Raw genomic sequence first — 26438 nt, forward strand, 5'->3', positions numbered from 1 at the left:
ACTAGTGCATCAATGATAACAAATAAACATTATCCCATGATAGGAATTGTCCAATTTTACTACGTGCAATAGTAGACTAAATAAGTGCGTATCATTTGTTGCAAATATGTTTCCGGACGAGTTAAATTGGGAACCTGTGCTATGGATTTTTGCCGGATTTTTCCTACTTGGTTGCATAAAATATTTGGTGAGTATCATACATAAATTTCTATTTCACTAAATAATGAAAATTTCAAATATGTATTTCGAACTGATAATCTTTTAGTCCATGTTCTGTGCAAGTCGAAACAGTAATTTGACACCTATTGGTTAGTGATCAAAATGACAATCTGCATATAATAATTTACTTGAAATCATCTTAAGTATTATTGCCAATTTATGCAGATATTCACAAGGATTCCCTCCCAACATTTGCTGAAGCATTGAAATCTCCAAGACCAATTTTTATCATAGAAGTTGAGGACTTCGAAGAACCACCTCCGACGTATCAAGTAGCCGTTGACCCAAGACGACTGGCAGAGATGGTGAATAATCAAAGTTTCAAGGAAACCACTTGATACTTCCTGTCGTATGAACCCAGAAGGAAATACTCCAAGCTTAAAGTAAATACAAAAGTAAATATAAGCACACACGAATAGATCTGTTGAAAATGGGGATGCAAAAAAGTATTAAGCAGAGATACAGCTCAAAGTGGAAAATTGTGACCGATTACAAGTACGATTTGATAAGTATAATTTAGCACATTTTGTACAATCATATTTACGTTTATGCATGAAAGTTATGGATTTATTTATCTAGCTAGTGTAACTGTTGCATTTAATCCCTAGTGTAATCTATTATTTTGTACGTAACTATTTGATATTTTCGTTTCGTTTTCGGTTTAAGTCGTGCAATTAGTAGCGAAAAATGAAGTGCAACTTTTCCCTAAAAATGTACCAAATTAGCATTATCTAGTTCTTCTCAATTAATTACAATACAAACAAATTAACTTTGTAATTCGTCCTTGCCCATGGACCTCGAATGCATAAATGATCATCACCTTTTCCCGATAAATTGCTCGCAATATACTTACGTATGTATGTACATATGTACGTCAATAAAATATGATAATACCTCCCATGACCATTATCAGCATTGAAGCTTATCGATAAATCCATCTCATACATGTAATATGCCAAACGCCCATACGGGGATGAATAAGCATATCTCGTCATATTATTTACTAATTTTACGTTGTGGTAGCCATTTTGACAATTTGTCCACTGGCATAAGCTTCCCATCAATTGTGTATGTACACAATGTAACATTGTACTAAAAATCAGAGCCTTTTGGAGCGTTTTCTTCCTGAGATTTCGAGCAACTACGAAATAAAGATTTATAAAATGTCCTCCTTTATCTGGACAGCGTTTATGATAGTGGTGTTAATAGCGCTAGTAGTTTTTCTAATAAAGTTCTTGGTAAGTTTCTTATACAACGGTTTAAGAATATAGTGCAATACTAACAAAGAGCAATAACTCAAATTAACTATTTTAGTTATGCAATTGTATGCTGTCACGTGGAGAAGATTCCATTCCAATTATTCCTGGACAGAGAGAAGCATTTTGGATAGGTTTGTTCTATACAAGAGGAAATTGGCATTCTACATGTTTAAAAAATATGGGATTTTTGTACAGAATATGACCGATTAAGAACGCAGGCCATGATGGCACGACAGCCTCCACCGGATTTTGATGAAGCGCTGCGATCTTCCAGACCTGTTTCGTACGTTGAGGTTGTCGAGGAGCCACCTCCAACTTACGACGATTTTTTAAAAAGCCAGACCCCTTCACCAACAAATTCGTCGCCAGTGTCACAAGGCACAAATTTCTCCACGTCCTCCGGACAAAGTAATGCAATCGTGGTGAACCCTTTCGAGGACGATTTTGTCTTTGATCTATCTGCTCAAGAATCGGATATAGATTTGGGAGAAGTAGTTTTCGGCAGGAGAACCCATATTTCTCAAGGCACAAGAAATCCCAATACAGAGTCGTCGGATGCATAAGAAAAAATAGCAGGGTTGAAAATAACGACTCAAGACTGAGAATTAAATACTTGTAGTATTATAAATTGGTGATTATGTAGAAGGCCTCCTGCAGGCAGGAAGTTTGTCATACAATTTTTTAATTAAAAAGTGTAACGTTGCTGTAAATGGAAGGTGTGGAAATGAGTTCCCTATGTATTTAAATAATAATTTGACGTATGAATGTATGTATATTACTCTGTAACTAATGATAGAATTTTTACATAAAAACATAAAATCCAGTATGTGCAAGTATATTACTAACTTTTGTATTTTTTGGCGAATGTTTTGGACATATTTGAAATCCGCAAAGTTAGTCATTTTGAACGTCTACTATACATAGACTGGAAAGTCAAGGACATGCTCTATGAAAACGAAGTCAGCATGATTTGGTCCAGATCAAATGTCAAACCAATGCTAATAATAAAAAAAAACAGAACTTCAAGTACAGAACTCAATCCAGAGTACAAAATGTTGATTACAATAATCAACCCCTACGCATTCTCCAGTTAGGGTGCTACGTGAAGAAATTTCATTATTAAACATTACCATTCCATCTACAAGTCCGCATTACCTTTGTTCAATAATCTTTTATCCTGCTGAAATAATTCATAAGTCTGGATCGTACGTATACAGTTAAATACAAGAAATGAAGAAGGTGTGGACCCATTGTTAAGCAATATCTACATGCATGCATTTATGTCCTTATGTACATGCGAGAGAAAAGTCTGTTCCTCATCCTCATACGTAACAACGATAGTCCAAATTATAGCAAATTTTGCTCATTCGCCTACTGCTACCATTTAACCAAACAAAAAAAGTTTGGCACTGCAGAATCACAATCATCATCGCTACAACTACAACTCCCAACACCAGAACCTTGTTGACGTCGTTGACGATGCCATGCTATGCTATGCTAGAAAATCATGAACGAGAGTGCATCAATTTTTGCCTCATCTTTTTGTGGATGGATGAGAACCAGCAGAACACCACCAACAAATTATTGGGTGAGGATCTCATATATTTTGTATATGTATGTACCTATGGACATCGACTAACTATGCATGTAACTAGTTAGTACACAAATACAGACCAAACCTATTTAGACTGACGCCTACATTAGAAGTATATGTACCTCCAAGTGCTACTACCTACATCATATCACTGGCACCTCTAGTAATGTGTTGCATTCCTTTATTGCACTACGAGTCACGCTCTGGACAAAACAAAGAATGTAACGCAACAATTTAGCCTAACGTAAAATACACATTTTCCAATGAGTAATATTTAGTGGCGAGGAGGCTTTGTTTTCTTTCTTACGTTGTTGGGGTCGTTCAGTCCCGAACAAAACAACCACTCAGCTAAAACGCACATGAGAAATGCTTAAATATGTATTTAATACTGGATAGAATCGAGCTGAATAATTAAGTGAAAAGGATAAACAACTTTTTTGTGCAATTTTTCTAAATAAGCGTGATGGGTAGGGACATGTACATCCAATGCTCGGCGAATAAATATGATGTGAAATTACGGTATAGCTTTAATGCTGGCTTGTACATATATATGCTCACTCCTTATGGAACATCTTGCTAAAGAAAGACAACAAACGAAGACACAGAAGTGCCTCTACATACATACATATTTCATTTCATAACGTTGCGTTATCTGCATCTCGTGTTGTTTGGTCTTGCGAGAGTTAGTTGGTTTTCTTTGCTGGAGATGAATTGACTGGTGGAATTTTGTCGCATTTTATACATTTCTGTGGATAGGATGCGTTATGTAAATTTTCATAATAGTCGTCGTCAGTGAATAGTGAATAGGTTGTAGATATTGTGATTGAGAGTATAACAGCAGGTTTTATAGTAGTTTACTCGGTGCAGGTTTTGGTGAACATCACTCCACATTTCCCAGTAGGCTTATGAATTGCTGGAAATAAGTTTGCGATCGGTGGTTGTAGTCAAGTGTTAAACGTGACGTTTAGCATATTAATCTCGTGGATTGGATTTGAGAAAAAAACACGCAACACAGCTACACGACGGAACACCAATCAATACTTATTGTGGAGCAGTCCTCCTCTTCCGTGGGGACGATGGGGGTTGAAACGGCCAATATTGTGCTGGTGGTTATCATTGTAATTATTTTTTTCATGGTAAGTACAATAATTGGTTTTTTACATGAATATTTTGTGCATGAGTTTTCAGTTTCTTTTTTTAAAATCCACCACAGCTCCTCAGTGCTTGCTGTCGCCAACTAAGAAATGCATACGAGGACGAGCTGACAATTGAAGAGATGAACAGAAGGAGACAAACTTTCATGTTTGGTAAAAGTTGTTCGTATTCGTCTCGTAATTTTGAAATTTGCACAAATAAATTAGGAATTAGACGGAAATGTAAACTCTTCTTCAGGTGATGATGCTTCCCATCTTGGAGATGAAGAATCATCACATTCTGTCAGAGTTACGGCAATATCGGCTGGCGGAGGTGACCGAGTTTTTGGCGTGTACGAAATTCGGATGCCTCGCAGGGGATTTTTTTCCCGAGCGGTCGCACCACCACCCCCATTTGCACAAGCACTTCAAAACTCGTCCCCAATTTTTTACATCGACCCAGAAGAGCCACCCCCGTCGTATGATGAATACTTGAAAAACGTTGACGAGACTGAGTCGACAGCGCAAAATGCTAACAGTGTCTACGCCATCAATAAGTTTTAAGACGGAATACGCCAAACTGCAAGTGCAACTGTGGTGCTGACATGAATTACTTTTAGATCTCATTATCTTAAGCAGAAATGTGTTAAAGTTTTATCGGATGTTTTTATCAACATTTTCAATAGTCGTGTGTACGTGAGATGCCATTTTGACATTACGAAGTGTTGGACCTGGTCAGTTATACAATATACAGGATGGAATGTGAATCTTACGTAAATATTTTCTGTAGTTAATACATGACGGAGAAGCCTGACCATTTTTTACTTGCTTGCAAGCTGGTTTCTTATTTAACCGGTTAATATATGTAGTACAATGAATATGAATGTCTGTATGCAATACTTTGACAAACAATGTGTAGCACATTGTACGAAAAAGACAAATCTCTGGAAAAATAATCTGATGATCTGTTTTCATGACTTCTATTTTATAAATTTATGACATTCTGGTGAACAGGAATTACATAGATATGTAATTATACAGATAAGGTTAATCCCGAGTACTTTAATATTTTTATACCAGTGAAATACTTATATAATATACCTCTCAAATATTTTTAACTTTTGCTATACTTAATTTTAACAAAAGAGAATAAGAGAATCGATATAAATCCATAAATAATGTCAAAGCCACACACAGAACAATGTTGTTGCGAAATCACTTATTAAATATTTCCACATGATGATGATAAAATTAATCACATATCAGTTTGTTCGGTAAACGCACAAAATTGCGTATGAATTATTTTAGGTGGTTGCTCCAGTGTGGGTTTTTATTTTATCGAATGTCGAGTCGCATTTTATTATTATTGTCAACGTCAACAAACCACTTGGACAAGTGGTTGACATTTCATTGGATATTTTATTATAAATCAAATCATTAAATATTATGCTGCTTTTGGCAAACGTACGAGTGTTTAACAAAGGATAACACTAGTACTGAAAGGTGACGAGGAATACATAGGATCGAACTCTCTGGACATGCATAGTTAGTTAGTTATACGCTTCTTTACGTAAGAGCTGCTACGTGCAAAAGATAAGGACTAATCTTCCCTCTCGCTGATCCTTATTAAGCTCGTTGCGATATCACACTTGGCCATTGTATGCTTAACCTTCGCCGAGAGCACACGTCTAAAACTGTTATATTTGGTAGAATTACACACTACATATAAGGTGTCAAACTGCAATTTGTTAGCCAAAATTAGCAACTGTCCAGTCCCATTACCACTGCCATATTGGCTCGTTATATGAGACAACTTCTTCTAATTATAACCAACACAAATCTAAACAAAACACGTATAGCGTTCATCAACTGAATGTAATGCTAAAAATGGTCGAAACACTCATTCTTGTAATAGCTGCAGTTATTTGCGCTGTAATTGTAAGCAAAGCAATAATACTTTCAGAATAAAATAAATAAATGGGTGAAATGCACTTGAAGGGGAATTGTAATGTTATTTTTTAATTTGAGATATATGTATCCTTGTTATTTTTAAATATGAAATAAGGCATGGAATGTTATACATATGTCGTATGGATGAATTAAATAGCACTTGTTATCTATCTGTGAATACTTTACATTTTCTGCTGACTAGTGCATTTCCCTAAATAAAGATAACGAAATAAATGAATATTTAGCAAGTAATTACTTTGACGAGTCAACTTATCGATTTTTCAGGTTGTTCTCATCTGGTATCTTCGCTTCCGAACGAACAAATCTGTTGCGGAGAGGGTTCGTCGATCGCCACAAGAATACTTGGGTCGCGTCGCTGCCGGCGTGTATTCCGTCCATTTGCCAAATAGTAATCAAATCTATGTCGGATATGCAACTCCACCGCCCACTTTTAGTCGCGCAGTCAAATTCCCGATGCCCCCACCAAGATCGGCGTCACCATCACCTTCCATCGTCGTCCTGGACATCATCCCCCCACCACCAACTTATGCCCAAGCCATCATTTTTGCACAGGAGAGGGGACCAAAGAGCGGTTCCGGAAGTAAATTTAGGCCAACAACGATGGAAAAGGGAGATTGTTTGAGTGGAGGAAATTACATTTAGACTTGAAATTGGAGGTCAATATATCTGTGTATTTTTGTTACGTAAGAAAGAGTTGCATAAGTAACGGGAAAAGATCTGAGCATGGAAAGAAATTATGGAACTCTGGTGTAAATCTCACTCTGTTTTAAGTCAAATTTCATATTCCTCTGTGATAGATTACTAAACTTTGTATTATTTTTCGCCAATAAAATGTTGAACTTAATTATAAATTCGTACGTATCTGAGGTTGAAGTGGTGTTTGCATCATCAGTTAATTTTACTATAATTTTTATAATCGAGCAAGATATTTGATGGACACTATGTAGTGACCAGTGGCATTTTCCACGGGAAATCATAAGTGGACCATAGTTATGTATGTACATATGTAGTTACCATCTGCATTCAGTATTTATCTAAATTTTCAAGTGCGATGTTGACAAACAGCGATATGATATATGATGGATCACCAACCACTGACCACTTGTACATATGCAATTGGAATTTGTGCAGAAAAAAGTTTCTGGATTTTGGTGGATAATTTTGCACTCAATTTACTTCATTAAGCAGCTCAAGTATTCACGAAATGATAATGATCATCATACGTATGACGATTGAATTATAATTAAAAGTCAACAGCACTCATCGGCAATTGCCAATCTATGTAAATGGTGTTGTATTCTTCTGCCACTTAATTATAGTTTGGATTACATGTCAAACATCACTTGTTGAAAATGGCGAGATTTTGGGAAAGTTTCATCTTTATTGCGACTTTTACTTTTGCATTCCACAATGGAGTCACCAACGCAGTCACGCATACCGTCGCCACAACTTCACAATTCCAAGCAGCCCTCAGAGCCGTGTTACCGGGCGATGTAATAATTTTGCAGGACAATACCGAGTTTAATGGCTTCTTCCGGGCAGAGGTTAGTGGTACAGCGCAGGACAGAATCGTGATTCAGGGAACTTCCACTTCCGTTTTGACCGGATGGTCAAGTGCGTTTAATTTAGAAGCTTCGTATTATACGTTGAGAGGTATCTGCATTTCAGCAAGATTTGTACCAATTTTTTTGTATCACGTGCATTTAAAGAAACATGATTTTTCAACCTTTAGGATTTACCATTGCCAATGCAAAGAAAGGTATTTTAATCGATGGTGGAAACTTCAACGTGCTCGAAGATTTGACTATTCACACGATTGACGAAGAGGGAGTGCATTTCAGATTTTTCAGCAGTGACAACATTGTACAAAATTGTGAAATTTATGATACTGGTGGGTGAGAATGCACATTATGACATTATATTAAAAAACTTATGCACGGGATTTGTGTAGGAATCACACGACCAGGTTATGGCGAAGGAGTATACATTGGTCAAGACTACAGCAAGTGGGCCAGCCCCAACGAACCGGACAAGTGTGATAGGAACATCGTCAGAAACAACAGGATTGGTCCTTGTGGAGGTGAAAATATTGACATCAAGGAAGGCTCCTGTTGTGGACTGATTGAAGGGAATACTTTCGATGGGAGGGGAATGTCATTCGTCAACTCGGACGATAGCTGGATTGACGTCAAGGGCAGTGATTACTTGATTCAGAACAATACAGGAGTTTACTCGATCAAGGTTAAATCTAGGTTTTCAAAATTTTGCTCATTTTATTTATGAGCATGTCGTTTTTTAGGATGGGATTCAGGTCAGGACACATATGCCACCGGGTGGGGTGAGCGGATGTAGGAATATATTTAGGAATAACCTCTTCAACCTTATCGGGAATACTGGAGGGGTGGGGATTTATTTGAACAGTCAAGTACAATGTGATAATTCGTCGCAAATTTATGCTGATAATCGTGTCACGACTGGCGAACCCTTAACAAATGGATGGGTAATCCCTGTTTGAAAATAATTAGAAAACTTAACTCCAAACTTATACGTGTACAACTACTATGAATAAATTGTCTGAAATGTGAAAGACAAAGTTTACATGCGATTTAAGGACTAATTCAATTTGATATGATCAATACGATCGTTTGTTATTTGTGATATGGTTTTTTACACCAAGAATTCGTTCTATTTTTCCTTGTAGAACAAGTGCATCTCTATTATATCTTGTGATACACGTCATTAATGACTGCAGCAAACTTCATCTGAAGTAGAGCACGTTCCAGCCCCACTGTTCAAAACCGAGCGTGGTTCCACACATTCGAGCACGTTGCAACAAAGGCCTAAAAAATAAAGCTAATATAATGCTACATAGTTTATTTGGCTATTTGTTGCAACAAACCTGACACCGAGCCGAACCAGCTAAAAGAGTAGCATTTTTGGGCCTCTGAGTCTGGAAAACCTATGTAGAACCCCGATGAAAAGTAGAAAATTAGTCCTAGCTTGAGAAAAATTCGAAACTGCACTGAATTTAGCGTGACAATTTGCATACCCATCAAAAAAACCAGAATGACAGCAACAGCTACGAAGTTCCCCATTCTGTAGGACTCTGGGTTTTCGATCTTGTTTACGGTATTGACAAATTTTCTTCACGTCTGAAATCTTGATTATATATTTAGTTCATCATTTATAAATGAGGAAGGCAAATTAGATTTTTGCATCATGTTGTGATTCCATCAATTACTTGTTTGGAAAACAACCTACTCCAATAATGGTCACGTTATTACAATGTGCCGTGACCAAACATTGTTCTTCAGACATCAATCAACTATAAAATAGACCCCTGCGTACACAAGTCGATATGCATTGGAAACAATTGATATATTTAATTCTTCATCATATCGAGTTTCCTCAAAATTGTCATTTAAATGATCATTTGTGTCCTGATAATGTACATATGCACTTAACCAAATGCCACGCCACGTGTCAAAGTACATAAAAAGCCAATTGCTAAATAAATGAACGCATGCAATAATCATAATCATCAATGATGAATCAAGTGTCGATAACAAGTTAATCTTTCTGGAATTATGAAAAAGTTTCCTCCTTCTTATGTCGAACAAGTTGTAACGGTGAGGTGACAATTAAGGTTGACTTTTGTTATAAAAATGGTGTCAATCTGAAACGATATTTATGTCATCCATCTTAAATAACTTAAGTTCAATATATTATTTTGTAAAATGCAAAAAGCGGTCATCGTAAGTATATCAATAACATCGGTTGGAGTAATTCTTGTCCTTCTGGGATCTATACTGGGTTGGGTATTTCTCCCAAATTTTATCGAGAGTACGATTAAAAAGGTAACAGTGATAAATCAAATCCAAAATGTGCAAATGCATAAAATTTAATATTCCATTGATTCAGCAAGCACAATTGAAAAATGGGACAGAGATGTTTGAGAAATGGGTTGATATCCCGATTCCAATTTACATCAAGTTTTACTTTTTTAACGTCACGAATGCGGACAAATTTTTGGCAGGAGTGGGTGGAGATTGGAGTACGAAGCCAGAGGTAGAAGAGCTGGGACCTTACATCTATCGGTATACATATTTTTATAAATTTACATAGTCTTCAATTTCTACATATTTACATATTGTGAAAAGTTGCATGCTTTATTCTTGTGTAGACAAACACGAGTAAAATACGAGATAGAGAGTCACCCAGAAAGAGATACTATCTCATATCGGCAAAATATTACGTACCATTTCGAACCCGAAATGTCTACAGGATCAGAGACCGATTTTGTCTATGTTATCAACAGTCCTCTACTGGCAAGCACAGAAAAGAGATAAACAAATAAATGTATTTTAACTTAAAATTAAGCGTCAATACAAGTTTTCTACGATATTCTAGGCTGTCGCCACTATATTAGCCACGGTAGACGAATCAATTCTCCCACGGGCGCTCAGTAGAGAAATCCTGTCTTTTATGATGAGTCCCTTGTCCAGGGAACGCTTCCTTATGCCCGCAATTGTGAAAGACATCTTATTTGGAAAGAGACTTAATTTCATTTACGATACTTTCATTTCGATAGCAAAAGACGTTTTGGGTATCGAATTACCACCGGAACTTGCGGATGGAAAATTTGGTGCATATCTGAACGTGCGTAGTACACATGCAGATTGTCAATAGCATTCAATGCTAATAAATAAAATTCGTATAAATCCTTGTGCAGAAAAATGGGACAAATGCGGATGGTCTGTGGGAGATTTATTCGGGAGGTCAGGACTACAAGAAAATCGGACAATTGAAAAGCATCAATGGAAAAAGTGACGTGGAAGGTGCGTGGAAAGGGGACTGCAACAATATTAAAGGATCCGATGGAAGCTTCTTCCCCCCTTTGTTGAAGAAAGACACACCACTGTCCGCATTTTCACCGGACGTTTGTCGATCAGTGGAGTATACGAGAAAAGTTTTTTTTCTAAATGAATACATTACACAATTGACATATAATTTTAACACCTTTAATTCAGTGTAACTTTCGATTCGGAGGTGAAGTTTAAAGGAATTCCAGCATTTCGATTTGTCGCCCTAAAGACAATGTTTGCCAGCGGAAAAACGCATCCACCTAATGATTGCTACTGCATGCCAATACCTTCACCGTTAAATGGAACTTGTGATTTCGATGGCGTGACGCGAATGTTTTCGTGTAAATTTGGCAAGTTACAGGAAAATTACAGCATCATAATTGATCAGTATTAATTAATAATTAAATTATCCAGGTGCACCTGCCGTCATTTCTAAACCGCATTTCCTAGACGCAGACGATTTCATTTTGGAGAGTGTTGTGGGTCTCAAGCCGGATAGAGCATTGCACGAGACATTCATGGACGTAGAACCGGTAAAGGAAATATAAAGAGGATTTTTTATACTGTATGGAGGATACAAATTATAAATGGATGATTCAAATCAATTGTTTAAAATATTCAGACACTTGGGATGCCAATTCAAGCTTATAAACGTCTACAGATGTCCGTTGAGGTACAGCCACTCCCATTTGGAGCTCCATGGGATACGATTCCGCATATGTTTTTCCCTTTCATGTGGGCAGCTGAGGTGAGAGAGTAAAAGGCAAAAAGTGAACATGCAAATTTTCTAATCCGATTAGCCTAATCGGTAGTAATATTCGTCCTTTATCTGTGCAGGAAGGCGTGTTAGATGACGACAACGCTAACGACATCAAATCTAGATTTATTATTCCCATGCGCATTGCAAATATTGCAAAGTGGGTGATTGTTGTGGTGGGTGGGGTTGGAACGTTGGTTGGAGCAGGAAGTATTTTGTATTTTGCTTTCTTGCGATAAGCGATAATATGTATGTATAGTTTCTATGATTAAGTCGATTTTTTAAATAAATTGTTTCCGTATGAGAGAGATTATAATTATAAGAATTTAATGCAAAAATGGGTGACACTGAATGTAATGAACAGCAACCAGGGTCAGCATTTAATTTTATTGGTGATGAACATTTAATGATAAACTGTTATCTTATTTTCGCTATCAGGAAAGTCGAAATGTTGATTTGGCTGGGTAAAGCAAGATGCATGCAATTGCTTATATACGTACATACATACATGCACATAGGTTCACAAATTACTAATTGTTTCACTTCGATTGACAAAAGCCCATGTCTGGAGCATGTGTGTGCATGCATGTTAGACAGCAGAATATGGAGTACGCAGAATTTTATAATTTTCAATAGACAACAATTTAGAGTGCACATTAAATACTGTTCTCCAGCCAGGGTATTTGTATCGTAAATTTGGAGGCATATTTTCATGGAACCAGGTATCATAATTTTGATCTGCGTCCTGGCCGTCGTCTCGTTCGTAGTAATTCTGCTTCTTGGTATTGTCATTGCAAGGAAAAAGGGACGCTGCAGACGGACCCACTACTCTCATGATATCACGACAGAAAGTGAGATTACCAAATAATTATCTAATAACAGGATTTTTGTTCCACAATGAATTGTCTGTCCATTATTTCCAGGTCAAGCTGGAGAAATTCTTGCAGTCGTTTCCACAACCAACAGGGCTCAAGCAGTGGAGAAAAATACACAATCAAAACCAACTACAAATGCAACTTTCTCGTCGCCAACACAATTATTCCTACAGCAGCAGCAGCGTTCTTTCATGTCATCATTACAACAGTCAGATCAGCAAACGCGACTCCCTTTCCCAATAACTTCGGTGAGTGGTCAAGTCGAGTTTGACAGACGTAATGGATTGCTTACTGGGAGTGAGAGGGTGTTCAGTTTGAGACCACCTTACACGGGATTTGGTGGACCTCCGTCATACACAGAATCTTTGGCACTTCAACGACTTAGGAGCTCAATTCGCTAGATTAACGAAAGCTAAGGAAGGAAGTAACAAAAGGTCATGCAAAGTGTGTCCTGATAACGAATTAAATTGTGAATCTCGTGCATAACTCGTAACTTTGAAGGTGTAAGAAATAATTTTGCAATTTACATGGAAAATCGTGAAAGGAATTGGAAACAGAGACTCATCTCGACCCGGATATGAGTCGTGCTTTACTTTTCCCTGTACATATTGTTGAGAGATGTGACTAAATAAAATATAGTCCAAAATTACACAAATTAATGAATCCTCTTGACTTACTCATTACCAGGAGGTACAAAAATATGTGTTTGCACAGTTACCTGATTAATTACTAATATACCTACGAACATGAGGATGCAACTACTGATGATACGGTCATAATAATCTTTACGTACTTTTATGACTATTATGACTCACATAAAGGAAACGGAGTGAATGCATGAAAGTCTATTCAAAAATGATGCATACGTAAGTAAACTGAACCTCATCATTATCTCTTCTTCGTCATCATTTCAATGGCCACATGCCACATTCTCTTTTCATACGGATTTTACCCAGTCTCAAAGTGTGATTGAGAGCATAGCGAACTATTGCGACAGATGAACAGATGTGCTTTGCTGAATATGACCAGTTGTTTGTTGTTCGTCATCAGTTAATAACGTATAGTCAATTGTTTAACAACGTATTGCAATTTTGTCTGAAATTTCGTAGTTTTCACGGGGAATTTCGGTATTTCGTGTGTTAAAATTAAGTATGATGGAGTATATCTGGATCTTTTTACCGGTTCCACTGACAATTCTGATTGTAAGCTCAATTTAATAACATACATACATCAATTTATATGTATCTGATTCATGACTAGGTCAAGAAATTCGCCGAATATTGATTCTTATTAATTGTTTCTTTATACAGTTTGGATGGATGATGTTTCTCAAAAAGTCTTTGAACTCGCCGAGCAAAAGAAGAATATTGCCGACCAGCATAAGTGAGTTGTAGAAAATTATCTATCAAGCGCAAGATTGTGTATCAAGTGGATTTAAGTATTTTTTTAATCAAATAGTTTCAGACTTTGATGATGGAGCTTATTCCTCATCCGCACAATTTCCCCGTGGTCGAAGGAAGGGACGGAGACCGTGTGCCTTAAAACATTTGTAAAATTGTAAACAAGAGACTGTGAATCTATATGTATTTATGTATGTACATAGTATGTATTAATTATCTGTAAAATATGATCTCGGATAAAACGTGTCAAATTTGCAAGTGCGTCATTCCAATTCCATGTGGGTGGATGACGAAACACTCGTGCAGCGTCAGTATTATAATAATTTATGCACGCATTTGTTTTGTATAATTTATGCCTAATAAGAGCTTTTGGCACTTATTTATTTATTATTTGCATATATTGAATGAATATGTGGAATATAATATTTTGAAGTTTATATATCAAATTATTTTTGACCATAAACAATTATTTATTTATGAGCAGAGCACCCAAAGTTTTTTGTACTTATGTACATATGTACACATGCCACTGTGATTTGTAATGTACAAGTAAGTGGATTTCTATGAATGAGAAGCTTTAAAATTACAAAGCTCTTCAAATCAACTCATCTCTTCAAATCTCTGTAAATCTTTCAGGATGCCATATAGAATCTTGTACTGGATCTAGAATTATTGTACAAGAATTTTCAAAATCCCAAGGTCCTGAATTTCACTTAGTTACGTGTGTATATAAGGTTAACTCACTTGATGGTAAATTTTGTGACCGAGAGCTTGGGACGAGTTTGGGATTATTTTTGGAAAAAAATTCGTTGTTACGTGAAGTTAAGGCCATTTTAATGTAAATTTATAAAATAATGATGGAGATCAAGGCCGGTGGTGGATAAAATTAACGATCTTGGAGCAAATTTAATGTCATTTTTAGCATAATGGGGAGAAACTGTGCAATTTCGAACTGTCCAGACAGAAAAGGAAAGCCCTCTCACAAAGTTCACTCATTTCCAAATGCAAAACATGCACTTCTTCGGAGTATTTGGATTTCTCAAGCTATTGGGACGACGTCATCACTTAAACTTAACAACTTTGGCGTTTGCAGCCGTCATTTCTCCTCAAATAATTATGTAGCAGGTTATTATGTGGCGAAGACGATGATCAAACAAATGGCGACGAAGAGTTCGAGATTCCTCCCGATCCAGCCGAAGCTGATTTGGAACTGATTAATTCCATCCTAAATTCATATGAACAGTTTAATCGTTGTGATATTTATTTTTTTTCCCACAAAATGGAAAATTATTTATTAACATAAACATTGATAAAGTATGAAATACACTTAGTTGGCTTGGGGAGTAGAGGAAAAACCCGATGTTGGTGGGTTGGGAAAACCTTTACTTGATCCGGATAGGCGTCCGAGATCACCATTCGGCCCCTTACAGGATTTTTGTAAATAAAACGACCTATCATTTAAAATATAAAATAATTCTTCTAATCCTCGTTGACTGGGGACAGCTCCCATGATTGATGCCGCATTCCCGCGTTGAACTGCCAAACTGATCCGTTGAATGAGAAATGTTGTTGACATTGGTCCAGTGACATCCTTCATCCTCCTCCCAACATCTTGGATGAACTTCAACCCTTCCATCCCCCATACTCCTGATGTCTCGACAGCCACCGGAACAAAGATATATTGTTTTTCAAGTTCAGAGTAAAGTTTGTGTTTTTTGGTCTCGGCTAGTTTTGCTGCTGTGCCAGCATGTCTAAGTGTGTGAGAGAGATAAGAGGGGGCAAAAGTGTCTGTACATGTAAAGTCCCATATTAGTGAGCGTCCCTGTTTGTAAGGTATTAGTGTTAGACCATCCGGTCTTTTTCCATCTGTCCTACAACACCCTAATGGTTCCCTAATGCTTGGTATGTCTGCAGAAATTAAGGCTCTCTTTATTATGTCGTTACATTGTGTATGTCGAGAGTGCCTGCCAGCACTTTTTTTACATGAAAGGCCATGTAATCCTAGTTCATCTATTTGTGTACCACAAACACATTTATGGGGGAAACACAATTTTAAACCTAACCTAAAACCAATTGCAATCCTAAAGGAATTATCGTTTAAAAGTGTGCCTAAATTCCTGGATGGTAAAGCTTGCAACCATGCACCTGACTCTTTTGACCGAGATGCCAAAATCCTAGCGGTATTAATTGGGGTGGTGGATGAATCCAGGATACGTGAACATACTTGATTAAAAATTGGGATTTCCCATGATGATTGAATAGAGGAAATTGTACTGCGAGGTAGTTCATCACAACTAATCGACTTCCACAAGTCTTGCGCCTCGGTCACAAGTGAATCGGGCAAAGCAGTGACATATGAGGGCAAAATTAAAGAAACCAAATCTGTAGTGGCAAATGAAGATGCAAGGAAGCATGGAGTTGCTAAAGTTTTCGATTGTTTAATTCCCAAACCTCCTAATTTAACCGGCAAAGCTATTTTTTCTAGAGATAGAAGATTAATTTGGCAGTTTGTAATCTGTTCTAAAGTATCATGGAGCAAAGAATCGAACTCTTCTAGCAAGTGAGGAGATTTAAAAATTGGGGCTGCCCTCAGTAGGTATACTAATCGTGGAATCGCTAAAGAATGTTTCAAGAGATAATACGCAATATGGTTGGGAATGGAGTTTAATCGACCTGCCATATTAGAAAAAGCGTTAATCTTTTTGCGAAAAACGTGCTCAATTGATTCATACGTTAAAGGTGCACCTAAAAGTTCAGCATTTTCCTGAGTCATACATGAAATACCTGGTGCAACTGATTGGAAAGATTCTAGTATACATTGCGTGTTGGTTTGTAGACCTAAAACTGAAACCTCACATTTATCAAAGTTTAATTCTAAACCTACTTCATTTGCACACGAGATAATATGTTTGAAATCATCTAAAACTGTAGTAGGATCGCCACCTAATGTACCATCATCCAAGTACCACATATTAAATTCTGACCCTAAATTTGAAACGACTGGATGTAGAATCAAACAAAAAAGTGGTGGACCTAACGGATCTCCTTGTTGAACACCTCTACATGATTCAATTAAAGAAGAATTCCAGACAAGGCTGGATGAGAATCTATAGCACTGATTAATATAAGGATACAAGGTTGGTACAAGTTCGTGAACGGATGAAAGCAATTTCCCTCTATCCACCATATTAAAAGCATTTTTGAAATCTATTTTAAGAAAGGCTGTGGGTGACTTATGTGGAAAGGAAAAGAATCTACGGGCAGCATGTGCTCCTGCTTCAGCACCATTTTTTACATTGAAACCTACTTGGACTGGACTAAAATAATCCTGAAAGACATGATTCATGACCTTGACACAAATTTTTGAAACTATTCTACGATAAGTGCAACCTACTGCAATAGGTCTAATACCACCTGATTTCTTTTTAAGGGCCGTCAGACTTGCGCCATAAATGAAAGGACAAATATCTAAAGGAACTTTTCCTGCTAACATAAAATTGCAAAATTTTGTCATAGATTCTAACAATTGAGTTCCTACGTCACCAGTATGTTATGAAACTAAATCTTTCAGAATTTGTGGTCGTAATGCATCTAAACCCCCTGCTGAACCACTAGGAAATGAGAATATTGCTGAGATAACCTGTTCTACTGTTGTTGTAAAAGGTGGAATGTTAGGCTCATCTAAAACAGTAAAATTATCTAAAGGTTGTGGTGGGTGCTTTTCTACAAGTGTTTCCAGAGTTTCTGAAGAATTTGGGGCGATAATATCATCTGAAGTTAAAAGCCGAATTGCACCACGAATATTTCCTTGGGATACTTTAGATATGACTTTTGGCCCAATGTCCTTGATGGTGCTACCTGGTTTATCATGGGCTGAATTTTTGGAAGAGAGAGTAATGAGATAATCCTGATATGTATTTTTGTCCAAAGATTCAAATATGGATAAGTTGTTTCGGATTTTGCTATTAAGGCTTTGACCATTTTTAATATTTGCCTTTGATTCACATTGCAATGTAATATATGGAAAGGTCAAAAGGAGATGCCATGCCTCTGGAGTATTTTCACTTATACATTTATCTACGGCGGATTTAAGAACTTGGGCTACAGGGATCCTACAGGCCTTTGGACATTGTTTAAGAGTAGGACAATTTTGCCTAAGAGATGAAATGATAGTTTGGAAATCAAAAACTGAGTCAGCACTGTGTTCTGATTTAAACTAAATCCCTACGTAATGATACTTCGAAGTGCCATGAAGTTCTGTCCTAATTCGTTTGGTCCTAATGTTTGAAAATGAATTTTTTATCAATTTACCCATTTCTGCATCGTTAATGGGTTTAAAAATGCCTAAGGAGTCTCGTCTATAAGCGTCATGTAATATAGCTTTCTCAATTACCCCCCCGGGTACTATGTGGTTATTTAGCCATTCTAATGTAAGGGATGTACATGTTTCCTTGCTAGATATAAAATTTGAAAGTGGTGTACTTAATGTAGAAATTGGTTGTGATGCACGTGGATTTGTAAAGGGGATTGACTGTGTGAGTTGAATATGTGTGCCTAGATAAGATTGATTTGCTGGCGACGATGTGTTTGAGTTTATTTGGGGGCCTATTTGTGTATCTATTTGGGGACAGTTTGCGCAGAACCAGTCACCTTCAGGAATGGCCTGCAAGAAAAGGCAAGAGGTGTGATACCAAATTAAACATGCATTACATAGAATCCACTCATCTGTTCCAATTGATGATGGTCCTGGGCAGCCCGAAACCGGGCAGAAAAGGTCCTCGAAAACGGGACTCAAACCCTCGGTGGTATGGGGGAGTGGTTGGGAGGATGTGGGAGGAGGAAGTTTTCTTGGTTTGGTCCTCTTCTTCTGCTTATTCCTCTTCTTTCTTGGTCCTGGATGTGGTCGTGGTGATGATGATGACGGCGGCGGCGGGGATGACGACGATGACAGCGGCAGCGGGGATGACGACGATGACAGCGGCAGCGGGGTTGACGACGATGAAGATGACAGCGGCAGCAGCGGGGACGATGACGATGACGGCGGCGGCGGGGACGATGACGATGACGGCGGCGGCGGGGACGATGAAGATGACAGCGGCAGCAGCGGGGACGATGACGATGACGGCGGCGGCGGGGACGATGAAGATGACAGCGGCAGCGGGGTTGACGACGATGAAGATGACAGCGGCAGCAGCGGGGACGATGATGGCAGCAGCGGGGACGATGACGATGACGGCGGCAGCGGGGACGACGATGGCTGTGCAATGATTTTTCCGGTTTCAATTCGGTAAAATACTCCGTTGAATGGTGAGCTTCTATCGAGATCGGACGACTCAACTTTCGCAATTTGACTCCCACCGACAAAATTTGACCTGTGGGCATCTAACTGGGTGGATCGGGATGTTTCATTATGAGTCGAAACAGGTGAATCTAAAACTTGAATTGTAGCGTTATTTGCAGACAGTAGAGGGTTGGGGCATAGCTGACGACATTGCGGTGGTCTATTGAACAGTGGCATTTTGGCAATGATGCATCCAATCAATTGTGCAATTTTATAAGTTTTGAGATAGAACGAGCGAATACGATATTTTGTCTCTAAGAATTATTTGTGTTATGGATGTTTCTTGAGTTCATGAAAATATCTTCAAGGGAGATACATCAGTAAGACAAGGCTTTGCTTTGGACGCTTGACATAGTTTGTTTGATGAAAGTGACATGAAAGTTTTTTAAAATTGTTGATATTTATGTGATATTAATGTGATATTTATGTTTGTCATTTGTTAATTATGATGTACGGTGTAATTGTTATGCATCTGTATAAAGTCGTGTTGTCAAAATTTTGACCACCACCGGCCTTGATCTCCATCATTATTTTATAAATTTACATTAAAATGGCCTTAACTTCACGTAACAACGAATTTTTTTCCAAAAATAATCCCAAACTCGTCCCAAGCTCTCGGTCACAAAATTTACCATCAAGTGAGTTAACCTTATATACACACGTAACTAACAATGCGATGGTGTGAAGTGTAACCCTCCGATTTGGCTGAAATTTTAAAATTAGGTGGTCCAAGCCAATACAACTAACGTTTCTTCAGGTAGTTTGTGCGATGGTGAGAGTTACTCGAAATATTTGAGGTCAAAGTTCAAAAAACGGCCGACTTTTTTCAGGCGGAGTGAGAAAACTCCACTTCCATTCTCTTCCCCTCGCTTTGATTTTCACTCCGAAAAATAATTCATTTCAACAATTTTAAATTTAATTTTTTATAGAAAAATATTAATTATTCATTCCACATGTGACTATATGATTATCTTCATAAAAGTCCACAAAACAATACGATAAACTGCACCAGCTGAATTTGATGAATGTGGGATTGCCACAATTCAGGTCGCAACTAATATTTTTTTCTCTAAAACAAACTTCGCTTACATTTTTAAACTCGGGCTTTTCGTCATCACCCCATGATCCGCTTGAGTACCAACAATATCGAATCACAGGAGCATTTAAAATATTAATATATAATTGGATATTAGAATAACCAACGCTTTCGAAATGGAAAGCAAGTTAAGTTTTTCCATGTTTATTTGCCGTTGGCGAATTTATAAATTAACTTTTATGTAAATTTGTACTAGAAATAAGTAAAAATCTCACTTATTTAATTATAAATTAAATTAAGTATGTATAATGCGTATTAATTGCTCTTTAAGCTATAATTAATAATGTTTATTTTTTATTATTTTGCATCAAAGCTTGTGCTTGAGCATGAAGGCGTATGCATGAGCGAGACGCCTGAATAAAATCAAAGCGAGGGGAAGAGAATGGAAGTGGAGTTTTCTCACTCCGCCTGAAAAAAGTCGGCCGTTTTTTGAACTTTGACCTCAAATATTTTGAGTAACTCTCACCATCGCACAAACTGCCTGAAGAAACGTTAGTTGTATTGGCTTGGACCACCTAATTTTAAAATTTCAGCCAAATCGGAGGGTTACACTTCACACCATCGCATTGTAAGTGAAATTCAGGACCTTGCAAAATCCTAAAAAAATTGATCTTTAACTTGATCTTGAGCGTTTTGATGGTGATTTTCGTGTTTTAGCCCCATTGAGTGGGTATGGGGGAGCAAATGCGGCCATGGCATCAAACTTGCTGTTTACATAATTCAAAAGTATTTAAAATGGTATTATACAACAGTGGTGTTATGCAAAAAAAAACAATTATGCAATTTCACCGGGAACGAATCGTGTATTATTTGGATATTATTTCGGCCAATTTTGTACCATTGTATTTTTGAACACATTAGATTAGCAAAACTGTACTTTGATAGTAAAAATCCACATGAAACATAATACATATTAATTGTATCATCTTTATAACGCTTGATATTTAATAAAGACAAATGAATTTATTTACGTACTTGTTTTACAATGTTAAATAAATATGTGCCAATTATTTTGTTACTAAAGCTTCAAAATGTTATGCGCCATATCAGAATACGATTCGGCCTAAATTGTTGTGGAACATAAATATTGTGCATTTAATTATATTATTGATAATCATCTTCTACTTTGAGTTTAATTGTCACAATTTATTATATTATGCAACACATTCAGTTTAGACACGACCCTGTTGTTTTCTAGTTAGTACGGTGTCCGTTTTAAATGGCTGTTGGTTGGTGGCCCCAGGTCGCATTCTTGGCCGCGTTCTTAGTGGTACTCGTATTTAGTATCTGTTATAAATTATTCAGTTTCTGCTAAAAAAAGCCCGAATAAATTTTATTTATTGAATAAATAAATTGTGCAGATCTGTTTCATCATATTCATTTTGATTGAGTGTTGCTGCGTTCGATCGACATTGGGACCTTTTCAAGTTCTTGGTGGTGGTCAACTTGTAACAATGCAGAGATTGAGGGCAATGGAAAACCTTGCAATTCCTCAAGAGTGGATCGACCATTTTCAGTATCAATATCAACCACCTCCACCTTATGAACCTCCTCCAAATTATGGGGACATTTCAATACTTCCCATCAGTACATGTATAGCGACAATACAAATAGTTTAAAAGTAATTTTTGCGTACTTAAATAGAACAATTAAGGTTATGTAAAGGACTTCAAATGTTGCGACCAAACTACATTATTTTTTAAATTGAATCCATAAATAAAAGGTCACAAATATTAATCTCATTTTTGTGTATGCAACTCACTGCGCTCAGGATGTAGCAAAATGGCAGAGTTGTCGGTATACGTAACTATAAAATGTGGAGATAAATGGGGTAATATTTTGCAATATTTATTTATTTCCCAAATGCTAATTCCAGACGACTCGACTATGTAGGTTGATATTGCCAAATCCTGATAACATTTTGTGCAGTCTTGCACTGCATAGCATATTGTGTGCAGCCAATGATTGAAACAATAAATACGAATGCGTGCAAAAAGTAAAACTGGGATAATTTACATGCGAAGTTCTTTGTAGTCATAAAGCAGTTTGTGAAATGTGGGATATTTAACAACATTTATTCATCATACACAAACTAACCACAAATACACATCGAGAGAGCAATAATCAAAAAGACTGGTACAAAGTTTCATTTTTTCGTGAGGCTTGTGTTATAATTGTCGCAATAATGAGTAATCCGTACGAAGGGTACAAATTGTACAGATTAACAGCCACTACAGAAGAACAAAGACAAACCTTATTTAATTTGGCAGAAGAGAAAAATCCTGGGGTATTGCTACTAATAAATACCTTTATAAATACAAGTTGATATAACTGTCACGTAGAATTTATAGTGTTCATATTTCTTTTGTGCAGGTCATATTTCTTACGAGACTGGATGAAATCACAGTAGGAGAACCGGTCAGTAAATATGCATACAAATCTAAACCCTGACTAAAATCAATTAATAAATGGTATGTTCCAGACTGACATAATGGTACTGCCCGAACTGCAAGGGAAGTTTGTAGAGGAATTGACCAAACGGGGTCTAGCGACACTAATTCTGGGGGAAGTGAAGTGATGCATGTTACACAAAGGGCTTCCTGAACTGTGACCTGCCTTGGACAACAATTCAATGATATCAAACTGCACAACAAATCGCACTTTCTTCTGCGGTGCCGAATTATTTTACGAAAAATGTTCATATCATGCTTGTTAAATTAAATTTAGAAACTAATTCAAACTTTTTTGACAAGAATCAAATTACAAACTATGCGTTTACTCATGTCCTCCATCATTTAATGACTTTTTTTACAATTTACTTTTAGTTACATTTTTGTGTTATTTAGCGTAGCAAATTATCCTGTTCCCAATTTGTGAGTCAATTGTCATTAAAATAAATATGACTTAACAAATAAGTGAATATAATTTACACGACTTCCTCTTTAAGCCCAACATTTTATTTGCACAATGGAAGTAATGCAATGTAAAATGAGAAGATTTTACGTATTTCTCTCTCAACTTTTCTGCTCAATTAGTACTGCATTGTGTTTTGTTGCGTTATACGGTTGACGGTTGGATAGATCTTTCATAATAAGTAATAGCACGAATAATATCATATCACCAAACCAACTGAACTAACGTAGATGTACATACAGACGAATGCACATACATACCTCACCTGTAATCAACTCCGCCTTTGCACAGGTGAGAGGTTGCTTCAAATAATGGAATTAACAATGTGAGTTTATTACACTCCGTCCACCAAAGAGTTTATTAAAGTAGGGAAATAAAAATCCGTCCAGTAATTTTAGAAACCGAATCTCACATAAAAATCTCAGAGTTTAGAAAAGTGAACCCTTTAAGATTAACTTTAAGATCATGCGAGTAGTCAAAGTTTGTGAAATATAATGCATATGCACATAATGTAAATTCGTTATAAACGTAAGAATACCACAGTGAGATTATTAAATAGTTAGGGTCAACTGCATGTATATAAAAGAAGGATGAGGATTTTTATGAAGGGGGTAAGAAATGATTTTAAAAAGTCAAAATGAGTGATCGAAAACAAAACGAATCCGTGAGCCATGCACTTCTTGCTCTGGGAATTGTTGCACTTCTCGTAAGAAATTTATTTACACGGTTTAAAAATAATGTAAAGTCGGTGATCTAACGCCGATTGAAATTGATACAGATAGCATCCATTATAATCGCATGGGTTATAGTATGCTGCGAGAGGTGTCGGAGGAAGAGAAAGTACCGACCCGGTCAGCAAAATCGTACGGGATTTTATCAATTAGCGTTCATTTGTACATTGAGAAAATAAGAAACTGACTAAATTTAGGACGAAGTGACCCTGGTGGTGGTGGATCCATAACTCGAAGTGGTCCATCCCCTTCGATAAGCAGGCATCTCCTCGTTCCAAAAGCATCCGAACATTTGGTGATAGCAAACAAAGCATTTCTCTCAAAGTCTACGCCGCACCTTGTCGGGGTGGATGGAGATGAGGAGGACAACTGGAGGATGGAGGGCATTTCTACCCCCACGCCGTCAGAACCACTCATTCCGTCCCCAAGTAAAAGAACAAGCAGCAGGTCGAACAAACCGGTGGTGGTTGCGGGAACTTCGTCACGTCATGCAAACATTGGCATGACCCCAGTTCCAAGGTCAAGGAGTGAACCAGTATTGCAAGATCAGGGGGTGCGAAAAAGTGGGTGGGAGGAACAGGGTTCATTTCAGGTGAGTTAGACAAAGATAATTTGGCCCTAAATGTGTAGTTACAAATGTATGTAAGTACATCATACATATTACTGGAATATGTACATATTTATTCTTGTCATGGTTTTAGGAGTTGTCTATCCACGATCAAATCGCAGCAATACTTGGAACATTTCCAAATCTTAGTTTTGAGTTTTTTAAGCCAACAAAAAACTCCACACCTTTGAAAAATGAGACGGATTCGGATGTCGAGCAAGGTCCAGAATCATCTGTTGACGGGGATGTTCTCGTTCCCTTGGACGTGACGACCCCACTCACCACGGGGGATAAAAGGCAACTTAATAATAATAAAATTAACAAAAATATAGTGAGACCAACGACGCTCACGTTTGTGGAAGAGAAGAGATATGATTTTATCGATGTGGAAGTTGAGATTGACACAAAAGTTGGTGAGATTCATGAGAATGAGGATGATCTTCCACCACTTTTAGAAACAGTACTATGAGTCTTAAAAATCTACTTAAATAGATATGATCTGATTTCTTTTTTTTGTGCTTTTACTGATGTGTCCTTTAGCAAGATGATATTAATTCTGTGTTAGAGTTGTGAGTTCGTTCCAGTCCAAGTTCAATAAGTGCCTTAAGTGTTCACTGTAGGTGTTCATGTCTTGCTTTTTTACGAGTACTAGTGACTATATTATCCAAAAAATCTACTTTAACATTTTATTTACTAATGCTTTTTTATTACGAGTAATGACAAACCAAAATGCAACGTCTCATTCCTTATTTATGTCAGTATTGCTTTACGTGTATAAGTATTTATGTCAGTTAATGAATCTCAAGAACAGAATTTTATGATGCGATTGTTAAAATATTGTGAAATAAATCGAACACATTTTTGTAAAATGTTTCCAATTTTATTTCATAAACAAAAAAATATTTGTTCTTATCCAACCCAGTGGTAGTAGCGATATCTTGGGCGATACCCGCCATAACCTGAAGGAACATTGGGAGAATAATTTCATAAGAATAATTAAATTTCGTGGAGTAGTTATCCCCAATTTTTAATTACCTCCGTATTCCCGATAGCCTAGAATAAGATAAGTAGAATAAGTTAGTAATATGAAAAACAAAGTCCAGGTAATTATTATTCTCTGATGTCTTACCATATCCATGATGGCGATGATGATGGTGATGATGATGATGATGTCTGCGTCCCCCAAACCCAAACAAGAATCCTAAACACCATAAAGATTCGTATGCAGAATAAACATGATTTTTAATTTCAGAAAATTATCAATTACGTTTATCTCTGACTGCTTCGGATCCTGTATCACCAACAATTGGCAAGTCTCTCTCATCGCTCTGGTTTTCTAAATCAGCCAGAGATGCGACCCCAATTTCACCACCGAATTTTGGAGCTTCTCCCTCCGTAGTACCAAGACTGCTTGGAGATTGCTTTGATTCTATCAAGGCAGACTCGGAAATCAAAACCATTGCGGATACTATTACGACAAGGCCAAAAACCATTTTGAGAGTGGCCATGTTTCCTTCTCAGAAAAGATAAATTAAATTGTCTTTTAAATTTCTGAAAATCTATATTGTACAACGAGGTTTGTTGTATGTCAAAAGTTGTCTTTTAATGCAGCTATTGTTATCTCGGCACATTTATATAGGAAGATCCCACCTCCGGTTCAACAGGCAATGGACGTCA

At 37.1% G+C, this 26438-nt stretch overlaps 7 protein-coding genes and 2 long non-coding RNA genes across 11 annotated transcripts; 7 read left to right on the top strand and 2 right to left on the bottom strand.

Moving 5' to 3' along the window:
- Positions 1-1232: 1232 nt before the first annotated feature.
- Positions 1233-2319, top strand: LOC110847407. The gene is made up of 3 exons (XM_022094346.2): positions 1233-1457; positions 1534-1609; positions 1674-2319. The coding sequence occupies exons 1-3, from the start codon at positions 1383-1385 to the stop codon at positions 2039-2041; spliced, it is 519 nt and encodes a 172-aa protein (XP_021950038.1). The 5' UTR covers positions 1233-1382; the 3' UTR covers positions 2042-2319.
- Positions 2320-3649: 1330 nt separating this feature from the next.
- LOC110847064 lies at positions 3650-7030 on the top strand. 2 transcript variants are annotated; one of them, XR_004834403.1, is made up of 4 exons: positions 3650-4208; positions 4286-4379; positions 4465-6143; positions 6441-7030. XR_004834403.1 is itself a non-coding variant. In XM_022093909.2 (3 exons), the coding sequence occupies exons 1-3, from the start codon at positions 4149-4151 to the stop codon at positions 4767-4769; spliced, it is 459 nt and encodes a 152-aa protein (XP_021949601.1). In that variant the 5' UTR covers positions 3650-4148; the 3' UTR covers positions 4770-7030. The 2 variants fall into 2 exon arrangements, 1 of the variants encoding a protein (XP_021949601.1); XM_022093909.2 differs by having other exon boundaries at positions 4465-7030.
- A 395-nt stretch (positions 7031-7425) lies between these two features.
- On the top strand, positions 7426-8781 carry LOC110847331. Its single transcript, XM_022094260.2, has 4 exons — positions 7426-7829; positions 7909-8067; positions 8128-8417; positions 8476-8781. Exons 1-4 carry the CDS (start codon positions 7529-7531, stop codon positions 8689-8691), a joined length of 966 nt encoding a protein of 321 aa, XP_021949952.1. The 5' UTR covers positions 7426-7528; the 3' UTR covers positions 8692-8781.
- Positions 8782-8891: 110 nt separating this feature from the next.
- Positions 8892-9293, bottom strand: LOC118434734. Its single transcript, XR_004834214.1, has 3 exons — positions 9226-9293; positions 9076-9135; positions 8892-9016 (listed from the first exon to the last, which is right to left on the bottom strand). It is a non-coding gene; the product is annotated as an uncharacterized LOC118434734 (long non-coding RNA).
- Positions 9294-9913: 620 nt separating this feature from the next.
- On the top strand, positions 9914-11589 carry LOC110845605 (scavenger receptor class B member 1). Its single transcript, XM_035848977.1, has 7 exons — positions 9914-10033; positions 10098-10273; positions 10360-10504; positions 10587-10835; positions 10909-11132; positions 11207-11382; positions 11456-11589. The coding sequence occupies exons 1-7, from the start codon at positions 9914-9916 to the stop codon at positions 11587-11589; spliced, it is 1224 nt and encodes a 407-aa protein (XP_035704870.1).
- A 78-nt stretch (positions 11590-11667) lies between these two features.
- LOC118432977 (sensory neuron membrane protein 1-like) lies at positions 11668-12065 on the top strand. Its single transcript, XM_035850278.1, has 2 exons — positions 11668-11789; positions 11879-12065. The coding sequence occupies exons 1-2, from the start codon at positions 11673-11675 to the stop codon at positions 12035-12037; spliced, it is 276 nt and encodes a 91-aa protein (XP_035706171.1). The 5' UTR covers positions 11668-11672; the 3' UTR covers positions 12038-12065.
- A 263-nt stretch (positions 12066-12328) lies between these two features.
- On the top strand, positions 12329-14522 carry LOC110847431. Its single transcript, XR_002547645.2, has 4 exons — positions 12329-12649; positions 12722-13875; positions 13984-14056; positions 14132-14522. It is a non-coding gene; the product is annotated as an uncharacterized LOC110847431 (long non-coding RNA).
- A 7104-nt stretch (positions 14523-21626) lies between these two features.
- On the top strand, positions 21627-25630 carry LOC110846233. 2 transcript variants are annotated; one of them, XR_004834302.1, is made up of 5 exons: positions 21627-21780; positions 21872-22797; positions 22884-22928; positions 22993-24129; positions 24202-24287. XR_004834302.1 is itself a non-coding variant. In XM_022092909.2 (4 exons), exons 1-4 carry the CDS (start codon positions 24061-24063, stop codon positions 25228-25230), a joined length of 924 nt encoding a protein of 307 aa, XP_021948601.1. In that variant the 5' UTR covers positions 23658-24060; the 3' UTR covers positions 25231-25630. The 2 variants fall into 2 exon arrangements, 1 of the variants encoding a protein (XP_021948601.1); XM_022092909.2 differs by lacking the exons at positions 21627-21780; positions 21872-22797; positions 22884-22928 and adding exons at positions 24352-24746; positions 24856-25630 and having other exon boundaries at positions 23658-24129; positions 24202-24286.
- On the bottom strand, positions 25620-26438 carry LOC110846234 (ubiquitin carboxyl-terminal hydrolase 34). The gene is made up of 4 exons (XM_022092912.2): positions 26029-26438; positions 25891-25962; positions 25797-25814; positions 25620-25720 (listed from the first exon to the last, which is right to left on the bottom strand). Exons 1-4 carry the CDS (start codon positions 26267-26269, stop codon positions 25671-25673), a joined length of 381 nt encoding a protein of 126 aa, XP_021948604.1. The 5' UTR covers positions 26270-26438; the 3' UTR covers positions 25620-25670.

This window comes from Folsomia candida, unplaced genomic scaffold, assembly GCF_002217175.1.
Source record: "Folsomia candida strain VU population unplaced genomic scaffold, ASM221717v1 Fcan01_Sc003, whole genome shotgun sequence".
In the NCBI taxonomy this organism is placed as follows: Eukaryota; Metazoa; Arthropoda; class Collembola; order Entomobryomorpha; family Isotomidae; genus Folsomia; species Folsomia candida.

Bases quoted from the DNA above. Each gene is read 5' to 3' on its own strand.
- LOC110845605 (XM_035848977.1), top strand. From the start codon at position 9,914: ATGCAAAAAGCGGTCATCGTAAGTATATCAATAACATCGGTTGGAGTA. The intron at 10,505-10,586 runs GCAAGCACAGAA...ACGATATTCTAG, and splicing joins TTATCAACAGTCCTCTACTG to GCTGTCGCCACTATATTAGC. The intron at 11,133-11,206 runs GTATACGAGAAA...CCTTTAATTCAG, and splicing joins GACGTTTGTCGATCAGTGGA to TGTAACTTTCGATTCGGAGG.
- LOC118432977 (XM_035850278.1), top strand. From the start codon at position 11,673: ATGCCAATTCAAGCTTATAAACGTCTACAGATGTCCGTTGAGGTACAG. The intron at 11,790-11,878 runs GTGAGAGAGTAA...TTATCTGTGCAG, and splicing joins CTTTCATGTGGGCAGCTGAG to GAAGGCGTGTTAGATGACGA.
- LOC110847407 (XM_022094346.2), top strand. From the start codon at position 1,383: ATGTCCTCCTTTATCTGGACAGCGTTTATGATAGTGGTGTTAATAGCG. The intron at 1,458-1,533 runs GTAAGTTTCTTA...TAACTATTTTAG, and splicing joins TTTTTCTAATAAAGTTCTTG to TTATGCAATTGTATGCTGTC. The intron at 1,610-1,673 runs GTTTGTTCTATA...ATTTTTGTACAG, and splicing joins GAGAGAAGCATTTTGGATAG to AATATGACCGATTAAGAACG.
- LOC110846233 (XM_022092909.2), top strand. From the start codon at position 24,061: ATGAGTGATCGAAAACAAAACGAATCCGTGAGCCATGCACTTCTTGCT. The intron at 24,287-24,351 runs GTACGGGATTTT...GACTAAATTTAG, and splicing joins CCGACCCGGTCAGCAAAATC to GACGAAGTGACCCTGGTGGT. The intron at 24,747-24,855 runs GTGAGTTAGACA...TCATGGTTTTAG, and splicing joins AGGAACAGGGTTCATTTCAG to GAGTTGTCTATCCACGATCA.
- LOC110846234 (XM_022092912.2), bottom strand. From the start codon at position 26,269: ATGGCCACTCTCAAAATGGTTTTTGGCCTTGTCGTAATAGTATCCGCA. The intron at 25,963-26,028 runs GTAATTGATAAT...TATGGTGTTTAG, and splicing joins CGAAGCAGTCAGAGATAAAC to GATTCTTGTTTGGGTTTGGG.
- LOC110847064 (XM_022093909.2), top strand. From the start codon at position 4,149: ATGGGGGTTGAAACGGCCAATATTGTGCTGGTGGTTATCATTGTAATT. The intron at 4,209-4,285 runs GTAAGTACAATA...AATCCACCACAG, and splicing joins TTGTAATTATTTTTTTCATG to CTCCTCAGTGCTTGCTGTCG. The intron at 4,380-4,464 runs GTAAAAGTTGTT...ACTCTTCTTCAG, and splicing joins GAGACAAACTTTCATGTTTG to GTGATGATGCTTCCCATCTT.
- LOC110847331 (XM_022094260.2), top strand. From the start codon at position 7,529: ATGGCGAGATTTTGGGAAAGTTTCATCTTTATTGCGACTTTTACTTTT. The intron at 7,830-7,908 runs GTATCTGCATTT...TTCAACCTTTAG, and splicing joins TTCGTATTATACGTTGAGAG to GATTTACCATTGCCAATGCA. The intron at 8,068-8,127 runs GTGGGTGAGAAT...GGATTTGTGTAG, and splicing joins TTGTGAAATTTATGATACTG to GAATCACACGACCAGGTTAT.